The sequence below is a fragment of the Cajanus cajan genome, chromosome 11, assembly GCF_000230855.2.
Source record: "Cajanus cajan strain Asha chromosome 11, NIPB_CcT2T_4, whole genome shotgun sequence".
Classification (NCBI taxonomy): Eukaryota; Viridiplantae; Streptophyta; class Magnoliopsida; order Fabales; family Fabaceae; genus Cajanus; species Cajanus cajan.
Genome location: NC_138527.1, coordinates 41,310,252 through 41,320,808, shown reverse-complemented (window position 1 = coordinate 41,320,808; position 10,557 = coordinate 41,310,252). Strand labels below are relative to the sequence as shown.

General features: G+C 41.1%; 2 protein-coding genes across 4 annotated transcripts; one reads left to right on the top strand and one right to left on the bottom strand.

Moving 5' to 3' along the window:
• The first annotated feature begins 637 nt into the window (after positions 1-637).
• On the top strand, positions 638-5,559 carry LOC109800981 (protein phosphatase 2C 29). Of its 3 annotated transcripts, none has more exons than XM_083066971.1 (4): positions 638-2,633; positions 3,094-3,207; positions 4,005-4,269; positions 4,873-5,559. In XM_083066971.1, exons 1-4 carry the CDS (start codon positions 849-851, stop codon positions 4,995-4,997), a joined length of 2,289 nt encoding a protein of 762 aa, XP_082923097.1. In that variant the 5' UTR covers positions 638-848; the 3' UTR covers positions 4,998-5,559. The 3 variants fall into 3 exon arrangements, with proteins under 3 accessions (XP_082923097.1, XP_082923099.1, XP_020217516.1); XM_083066973.1 differs by having other exon boundaries at positions 641-2,529; positions 3,098-3,207; XM_020361927.3 differs by having other exon boundaries at positions 642-2,525.
• A 1,605-nt stretch (positions 5,560-7,164) lies between these two features.
• ABCI7 (non-intrinsic ABC protein 6) lies at positions 7,165-9,398 on the bottom strand. Its single transcript, XM_083066974.1, is given in 5 exon segments — positions 7,165-7,711; positions 8,200-8,459; positions 8,529-8,759; positions 8,761-8,928; positions 8,930-9,398. Coding segments are annotated over 5 exon segments (1,362 nt in total). The 5' UTR covers positions 9,311-9,398; the 3' UTR covers positions 7,165-7,389.
• Positions 9,399-10,557: the final 1,159 nt, after the last annotated feature.

The window sequence follows — 10,557 nt, the reverse complement described above, 5'->3', positions numbered from 1 at the left end:
TAAAGCGGGTCGGCGGAGTCGGCCGAGTCTGTCGACATCATCTAGATGGTTACGGAGAGATTAATTAATATAATGCACAGGATTAAACCCCTAATTTTCCGGGGCCCAGTCCCTAATTGCAGCCCAATAAGAACCACTATAAATAGGACCTCAACAAGGTATGCATTTAATTCTGAACTACCACATTTATTACGCCGAACACTTACTTGAGCGTTGGAGTGTCTTTGCAGGCACCCCCCTCATTTCGGACTACCCGGATGGGACGAGAAGACCGAGACCCAGGACCATACCCGCTACAACAAGGATAATTGAAGTGTGTATCCTAACACAGGAACAACATTAAAAACTGAAGTTATGATTATTTTAAAATGTTTTTCAAATACTATTAATGAAGCATTAAAATTTTCACTCCGTTTTATATTAATGAAAGATTAAAATATTTATTAAAGTTTTGTCTCGTAATAAATACTATTATTATGAGTTGAAGTTATTTATATAATAAAAAAAAATGAAAGGATGATGGCGAAGGGGAAGGAGTAGAGTAGGTGTTTAAAAAAAGGAAAACGGAGACGCCAGCTCACGTAACCGTCAAAGTCGGACAATGGGAAGAAAGTGCACAGAACACAACAAATATTTGGATTTGAAAAAAGACCCGCAAAAAAAAAAAAAAAAAAAAAAAAAAAGAATTCTCTGGTCTCACACACACAGTCACAGAGACAGAGGCACTCACTCACTCCTTTTCTTTTTCTCTCTATGTTTTGTTTTGTTTGGGTGTGAGAGAGGGTAAGTGAAGTCGCAGTCGCGGGACTCGAGTTGTGTTGGGTTGGTTCCTCCAAAATCCAAATGTGATGGGAAGCAATAGCAATGGCCTCTGCAACCTCTTATCCTGCTTCAAACCCTCCAATACAAACACGCCTAACCACAACCAACACCAACACCAGCACCAACTCGTTTTCGCCGAAGCAGAGCCTCCATTGGACGAAACCCTAGGCCACTCCTTCTGCTACGTCAGATCCTCCGCCCGCTTCCTCTCCCCCTCCCACTCCGACCGCCTCCTCTCCCCCTCCGCCTCCCTCCGCTTCTCCGAAACCGCCTTCAAGGCCATCTCCGGCGCCTCCGTCAGCGCCAACAGCTCCGTCCCCAAAACCGTCCTGCAGTCCGACCAGGACGCCGCCCTCAATGGCTTCAAGGGAACCTCCTCCTTCACCGCCCTCCCGCTCCAGCCGGTCCCCCGTGGAGAGGGCGACAGAGAGAGAGACCGGAGGGCCTTCTTCCTCTCCGGCCCAATTGAGAGCGGCGCCCTCTCCGGACCCCTCGACGACGCCGTTTCCACCTCCGCCGCGGGAGTGCCGTTCTCCGCTCCGCTCGTCTACGTTAAGAAGAAGCGCAAGAAGAGCATTGCGGGGCTCAGAAAGGCCTTCCAGCGCAGCCTGTCGGAGAAGAAGCGTCCCTGGGTGGTTCCGGTGGGCCGAAAGGGGAAGACCGAGGCCAAAGACGAAGCCGATACCGAGAGCAATGTGCAGTGGGCGCTCGGAAAAGCCGGGGAGGATCGTGTGCATGTGGTTGTATCGGAGGAGCAGGGTTGGTTGTTCGTTGGGATTTACGACGGTTTCAACGGCCCCGATGCGCCCGAGTTTCTCATGGCTAATCTTTACCGTGCTGTTCACAAAGAGCTTCAGGGTTTGTTTTGGGAGCTTGAAGACCCTGCACCGGAACCTCAACCTCCACCCGAACACCACAATGAGGTTGAAGAGGACTCTAATAACTCTCTCCAAGGATCCGTTAAGAGAGTCACGTTTCAAGCGGAGGGGACTGAGAGTAGGAGGCGGAGGCTGTGGGAATTTCTCGCTGAGGATGACGATGAGGCTGAGGACGGCCTTGATCTCTCTGGCTCGGATAGGTTTGCGTTTTCGGTGGATGATGCTCTGAGTGTTAGCAAGGAGGGTTCGGGGGGTGGTAGTAGAAGGTGGTTGATTTTGTCTAAACTGAAGCATGGTTTGTCGAGGCATAAGGAGGGGCATGGGAGGGGGTTGTTGCCGTGGAGCTTTGGTGTTGGGGCGGAGGACAAGGAGAAGGTTGAGGTGGAAAATTTGCCGCCTCCGCCGGAGGAGGAGGGGGAGAAGTGTGGCGGTGGGAGGAGGCGGAAAGTGGGGCCTGTGGATCATGAGTTGGTTTTGGGGGCGTTGTCTAGGGCGCTTGAGATGACTGAGCTTGCTTATTTGGATATGACGGATAAGCTTATTGATTCCAATCCGGAGCTTGCTTTGATGGGGTCGTGTCTGTTGGTTGTGTTGATGAGGGATGAGGATGTTTATGTGATGAACGTGGGGGATAGCCGCGCCATTGTGGCGCATTATGAGTGCAAAGAGGTTCATTCTAGCAAGGAATCGGGGAGCGGTGGAGATGTTGGGTCAAGCGGGGAGTGCATTGTGGAGGAGTCCTTAGCTCCGGATGAAGGTGCTGCTGAAGAGAGGAGGTTGGTTGCATTGCAGCTCTCCACTGACCACAGCACCAGCATTGAAGAGGCAAGTTTGAAATTGGGTTTATCAGCTACTTCTCCCATGCTCCCTGTTTCCGTTCATACATTGTGCTGCTTCTTTTCTTGCTCTCTGTTTCCGCCCTTCAATTGTTCCGTAATTCCTTTGATAGCTTTCTGGGATTTAATATGGTTATTTATATATTGCTGATAATGCTGTTTTTTCTTATGATGTTTTACAATTTATTGATTGCTAATAATGCTGTTTTTTCCCATCAAGTTTTACTACTATTTTCCTCGTATGTGTTTTTGTATACATGTGTTTTTGTATCCCCAAGATCAGAGATTAGATTGTTTCCAAGACTTTCACTAAATTCAACTTTCTGCTTTTGCATCAAGTGGCATGTAGTTTTTGACATCTTAGCTTTCATTAACGAGGCATGTGAGTGTTATGTTCAAGCAAGAAGTTCAATCTTTGGCTTCATGCCTATTTGCAGTTTCCTTTTTTAATGCTAATTTTATTAGTTCTGCTACTATTAGTTTTGTTTCCTTTTCCTTCAGTCATGTTCTGATCAATTCATATCACGTGTCTGAAATTGAAGTTTATTGTTTTGCAGGAAGTTATTAGGATTAAGAATGAACATCCTGATGATAGTCATTGTATTGTAAATGATAGAGTCAAAGGCCGTCTTAAGGTTACTAGAGCTTTTGGAGCTGGATTTTTGAAACAGGTGCGTTTTGAAATACTCTATTGTAATAATATTTCGTTCTCTCTGTTTACATCTCATTGTTGTATATGAGAAGATGAATGACATTGATATCCACTATTATTATCGGAAGCATTGGTTGTCCTTTTTAGGCGCAGCACAATCCATCTATGAAATGGATAAAACATATACAGTTTCTTAAGTGCGGGTGGCATTGTGCTCCAATCAATATTAAAGTTTTATCTCTGTAACATGCACTTGCATTTAATGCATATCCCATTAAGATACAATTCTGATTAGAGAATAGTACCAACCACGCTTAAGGAATTGTGCTTAAGTTTTGTCCTTATGAAATATCAGTTCTTTATAATTTTTTTTTTTTTTGCAAGTTTGCATAGAATAGATTAGGACTTGATGTTTACAAGAAAAGCTTACTTTGAGTTTAACTTATTGTGCATAATACCATAACCTGCAGCAAACTTATATATATACTTTCTATTTATTTTTGAACATGGGGAACTGGTGTATAGCTGTTATGTCTATCATTGTCCTTCAGTTTTTTGTGGCTGGTGGTTTGATGTGCGGTCAGGCCCTCCTTGGTTTCAGAGTATGCCAAACTTTCTACTCTGGCCATGGGGGAGACGTTTCATGCAACCTCACTTTTTTTAGTGCCTATGGCACTGGTGCGCATGCCCATTATCCACATCCAGAAAATTGAACCCTTCTATTTTATTATGTCTTTTGTTCAAGGCTACAATTCATAAACTTCTTACATATTATATGTACGCTGATTTGATGGTATGATTTAATTGTTTCTGCAGCCGAAGTGGAATGATGTAGTACTAGAAATGTTTCGTAATGAATATATTGGCACTGCTCCATATATATCCTGCTGCCCTTCTCTACGTCACCATAGATTATGCCCAAGAGATCAGTTCTTGATCCTCTCATCTGACGGGTTGTATCAATATCTAAGCAATGAAGAAGTGGTTTCTCAAGTTGAGAGTTTCATGGAAAAGTTTCCAGATGGAGATCCTGCACAGCATTTAATAGAGGAGCTGCTCCTACGTGCAGCTAGAAAGGCTGGTAAACAACTCTTCATATCGCATGAATCTTTCTTATGGCTTTGCATAAAGTCACGTTGAACATGTTCAATTTGTTTATATGACATAAATGGAGGAATGGAAATGGCAAAATATTTATTTATTTATTTACTTATTTTGAATTGATACTTTATATGTATAACAACTAAAAGTATCTGTCTTCTCCCAATGGTAGTTCAAAATAGTCTAACATTCAAACATTATTGATCGGTTAATTTGGTGACAAACTATATTTTTTGGCCAGAATCAGTCATTACATTTGTGACTCTATCTGTCGGCTGAGGATTTATTTTATCCCTCTTTTGGACTCTCCCGGAGGGTTTCAAGTCTATGTGCATAGGTTTGGTTGGTTCTTGCAGAGAAAGCTTGTTTTTGAAATGATTTGTTTGATGCTAGTGGGCTGTTTGCACTTTACAGCCCAGCCTGGGGTGGGGGTTAAGGCAACTAAAAAATAAGATAGAAACAAGAAAATAATTAAGTGTAATATTTGAATCAACATATTGTTCAAATCTTTGGACTTGTCAGCTACTGTATATGACCAGATTTAGAGTGGTTATTTACTAATTTTGGACTCAAATTGTTGCAGGAATGGATTTCCACGAGTTGCTGGACATCCCTCAAGGAGATCGGAGGAAGTATCATGATGATGTTACTGTGATGGTGATATCGCTTGAAGGAAGAATCTGGAAATCGTCAGGGAAGTATCTGTGAGATCTTGCTCAACTCCCTGTTGGCTGTATACATATGATCATGTTTCACCTGAGGGTCAGTGTCAAAATTTCGCAGCTGACCCATTTTACAACAAAAGTTGTGTATAGAAGAATCTTGCATGTTTATGGCAAGAAGCAACCGGTAGAGCTCTATCCAGAATTGGGAGATGCAAAATGCAAATTAAATCAGATTGGGAACGGACATTGAGGATGGGTTTCGGAAGTTTCTTTAGGAGAAAGAACAATGTAAAGCCTTTTTAAACTGTTCTTTTTTGGTTCCAATCGTAGTCTATCTCTTTTCCCAACTATTGTTCAGGTTTATAGAGATGAAAAATGATGAAATTTTGAGTAGCGGAGGCTCTTTCCAATTTTTTTTTTCTTTTGCTCCTTTTCTTTCTCTGGCTCTAGCCAAGAGAATTGGGTGTATATTGGTGGGGATACAAATGTACTGACTGAACTTAGGGCAGTCACTAGTCAGAGAAGAAAGTATGTAATTGAAGGTGGATTTCTACCATTGCGGATTAACATGATTCTGAATTAGAGATCTCAATCCGATAACTGCATTTAAGTTGTAGAATGAAATATTCCCCGGCGAAAACTTGATAAGCACAGAAAAAACGATATGGATTGCTATCATTTTCCTGTGTGATTTAGTATTTGTCTCTCAATCAGTTACGCCATAGTTCTGTTCGAATATCAAGCATATAGGCTGAATTTTTTAGGAATGTGTACCAACGCAACAGATTCAAACTATGGAGGGTATCCTCTACCCAAAGAAAAAGTATGGAGGATATCTTAAACGGTATATATAATTAAAAAAAAATGTTTTCTAATGATTTCAATAGACCAAATGGCAGAAATAACCCAATAAAATGCATGTTTTCTCTCCAATGGCCAATGGTTATAGATTCCACCTCATACTGGTTGATAAGCCTTTACCATTAGCCTGTTCTGTCTCTGGTGAAAGATTCCAAACATCTCTCCTTTTTGACGATCACATCTACATTCAATCGAGTTTAAGTACGGGGAAAATTGTTCATAAAGAAAAAGAAAAAAAAACATGTTCATTACCGTCTGGCGGAATATGTTCACAGCATAAATACAAGCCATAATATATCACATTTTTCGACCTCGGCACATTATGGGCATCGCACGTGATCCGTAAATTCTGAACAGAAAAATTCTCCTGGTATTATATACTCGAATGTTATAATAATGAATGTGCTAATAACTATGTGGATTTGTTTCAATAAACTTTTTTAGAAGTACTTTTAATAGAGAAAAAAAATAAAAACAAGTTTTTCCATAAACTAAAATTAACTTCAAATATAAGTTAATTTATAAAAAATTTCACTAGCTTCTTCAAAGACTTGATGTTTATCTTATACATAAGATAGTTTTAACTAATGAAAAAGTTTATTTCTATTTCTCTTAGTATTTTTTCTTCTCTTAAAATTGCTTTTATAGAAATTTATTCAGACCTTACTTAACATCAAGTAAAATTGTTAGATTTCGCTAACGCTTTGAACTCCATATAATGTTTTGTCTGGCTTCGAATTGCTGGAACCAAATTGGCATTGCAGAGCTGATTATTTTGTTTTGTGATTGCTCGAGGAGGGCAATTTTATTTATGTAATTTTTTTAAAAAACGACGGAGATACGTCAAATAAGGTGGCTGGGAGGACCAACAACGGTGGCTTGCCAAAACAGAGACTATAAGAACAAGACTACGCCCATAGAAACAAGTGTATAATGCGAGTCAATTTGCACCCCAGGAGATATGTTAAAAATATACTTTTCTAACTCTTTAAAATACACTCTCCAATTGGGCAAAATTTATGCGAATCCTATTAAATATGTAGATCATTCATTTGGTGGTCTCATTCTAAAACCAAAGAGACTCGCATGAATTTCTGCCAGTAGAATATGATGTATCGAGAAAAAGTGTCAAAGAGTACGTTATTAGCAGTTTGACTTGAGACCAGACCGAGGACATGAGTAGCTAACAGAATGCAATCTGTGCGAAGAGTAGCGTGGTAGCAGTAATAGCATCATCCACATTCTGAGATTGATTAGAATCTGATTACCACTGGCGGGCTAAGGCTTCCTCAACTTGGGTAACAATAGCATATAATGATTCTAGCTCCTACATACAGGTAAGGTAACGATTTTACACTAAACAAATGCTTTTTTTCACATTAAAAGTAAATACACCTAGAAATTGGTGGTACACGGTGAAGCATTATGCACCAATTGTTTCACTCATCAGTTACATACATAATAGAACACACTTCAATTTTGTCTCAGCAATGAATTTTGGTAAAAAGAATATTATTTTGATTTGAATTCATCATTTTATCCGGCAACTTAAAATGTACACATTTATCACACACCTACAATGACGACGAATCCGAAGATGGATCCAACAACGTTTTAATCTGACTCCGTACTTTGTCTCTAATGGAAGAATTAGGAAACTTATCTATGACCTCCCCTCCAAAAGCAAAAATCAGAACTCTCCTAGCAGTGTTTATGTCAATGCCGCGTGCCTGAAAATACAGCAGTTGACTTTGTTCCAGGTCACTTATCGCAGCTCCATGGGAGCACTTAACATCATCAGCCACAATTTGGAGATTCGGTTTGACATTCACAGTTGCACGAGGCTCAAGTAGAAGACTTCTTGTCAACTGCCCTGCATCTGTTTGTTGAGCATACCTAAACGAAAATAGTACATTACTTATATAGAGTGAAAACAAATTCACTTGCTCTAGTTCATTTAGGATTTGATTATATAAATTTATCCAGGGCAGTTCTAATAGAGAAAAATAGGAAAGAAAAATAATTAAATTTCTCTATCTGATAAAACTAATTTTTCCGCAAGTTAAAAAATATGATTTTGAAAGAGCTAACAGGGGAAGCCTTTTATAAATTAGTATAACCATAAACTAATTTTAAACTTATTTCCTTCCTAATCGTCTTTATTAGAAGTTTGGATAAATTTATCCATACATGCCCATAAGCTCATTAGATTGCATTTTTTTTTTCTTTTGTAGAGATTACAATAATGCTAGCAAGGCTCAAACTTATAACCTGTGCATCCTACTCCAACCTTCTATACTCTAGTGGTGCATTTTAAATTGCATTTGAGTCCATAAAGTTGATATGAAAAATAAGAGGTGATATAGATAATGCAGAATTAGTACCTGTTAACCTTAATGTTTCCGTCAAAAACAGCTTGTCCCTGAGAATGGGTTACAATGCATTTATGGAGTTGTCGAGAATAGCCCCGCGGATGGTCCAAGACAAGAGAACTATGCAAGTCCTGCGTTTGATCCCCAACAGACAAATGCAAAGTTGATAACTCGGTGACGGTGTGAGGTCCCAATTGCTGGATATGAAGATTGTGCCTTCCCACTTTTCCTCCCGAGCTCACCTCGGTGAGCTTGTACGTACTAGACGATTCCTGAAAGCAAACCATGAAAATCAGTGGTTGTGAAAAAGGTGAAATGCAAAAAAAGGGCAATAAATTGACCTGACGAACAGAGGTCCATTTGATGTGAGCAGCACGGAATGACTGAGTCTGGATATAAGAATGCGTGAGGTTGGCAGCTTCTCCAATCACTGCCTCAAAAGCTGCATTAGTCCAATAAGGGTGATTTTGGTTCTCATTGGAAAACTCCTCAGTTATTTGGACGTGTGCTCCTTTTTCTACGATGACAAGGACCCTGGGGTTGGAAAGGTGCATGGTGTTCGGGGTGGGGGGTGGTAGCGTGCGGCGGGGTGTAGTGCAAGTGGATGGGGTTGTCGACGTGGCAGTTCTCGGGGACGTAGATGAGGGTTAAATCGGGGGCGGCGATTCCGTTGATGGACCAGAAGATGTCATGGTGGTGGAATTGGGAGAGGAGTTGGGAGACGCGTTGGAGGAGGGAGGGGGGAGGATAGGGCGGAGAGGGCGCCGGCGTAGACAGCGGGGGGGAGGTCTGCGGCGGTGGGGAGGGGGGAGGGGTGGGGGACGGGGAGGATGCGGGATTGGCGGATGAAGGAGAGGTCGGTGAAGCGGAAGGGCTCGTGGCGGCGGGAGGGCCATGGCGTGGAGAGGAGGGCCTCGGAGGAGGCGTGGCGGAGGTTGTGGAGAGGGAGTGGGGTGGAGGGAGAAGAGGGGAGGGACTCTTCTAGCGTTTCGGCCAGTTCCAGAACGTAGGGGTCAGAGGTGAAAGCTTGTTGTGCGTGGAGCGAGGCTTTTGGTCTGAGTTTCCTGATTCTGTTAGGGATTACGGGGCTCAAAGCCGCGGGGGACAACGCTATACCACTCATCTTCTTCTTCTTCTTCTGCCTCTTGTTGTCTCCAGTCAAACCTCTTCTTCTCTCTTATTTTCTGCTCTGTTAACTGGGCCTTTCTCTTTCAGGCCCAACATGCTACTTTTCAATGTAAAGAATATGCTCATTCAGATAGATTATCATAACTCATTTCTTATTATTTATTTATTGTAATTTGCTTCTTATATTAATAATTAATAATTGAGAAAGACATCAAAGCCCTTGCTAAAATTTCTAATGCACATCTCCCTCATATTATATTAGCCATCAATTCTTCCTCATTCTACTGTGGCTCATCACAAATTAAGATAATGTTGAATTTTGATAAATGAACCAGCCTTCACCTGAAAACTCTAAGATTTCTTCAGACTTCAAATATTTACCCAAGTTAAAATCTAATCGATATTCAAAGCCTTCCACTAATTTCAATCACAAAAACTTCCGGATTGTATATGAGTGGTTGGTACACTCATACAACTGTGATAAAATTGTGCTGTAATAAGTGAAAATCCTGATCCCTTTGGGGATATGAGATATCTAACTACATACTTTATGAACAAGGAATAACAGCATAAATTGTCAATTGTGATACAATTGATTTACCATTTTACTTTGACTTTTGTGCTTAAACTATCGATTTCATACAAGAAATAGCAAAATTAATTTGTGCAAATATATGCTCTCGTGAGTTTACTAGAGGCTGCAGTAGAGTGGATACGCTAATAATAGTGCAAAGTTCATACATGAGCAACCAATGAAAGTTAAATCAGCTGGCAGCTGCTTCAGTGCAAGTCTAGCTAGCTCAAACACGTACACGTGTGTATGACAAAGCCTAAATGAAAATGCTTGCAACCTCACTTGTCGCTTTGGAGCCATGTCTAGATTAGTAGATTCTAACAACGGATATCACCTGGTTATAACTTGACTACATAAGTCTACGTCTACGTCTACCTGGGTTAACAATCCATGAAATCTTCCACTTTTCCTTGTAGTTGGGGCTCTGGTACAACAATTTGGAATTTTGGTTCCACATCTTTCTCACTAGTTGTCCGGCTAGATTCAAGTATACCATGATAATAACACTCTTTATATTCCACCTTAGGCGATTTCCACCTCATGGAAGGGATAAGTCCCACATCGACCAGTTTCTTATACAAATCATTCTTTATAAGGCTCTGACATGTGCCAGAGTTCGCCGAGCTTGGTAACTCTAGCTTGTAACCCAAATGGGGGCAACAAAGTGA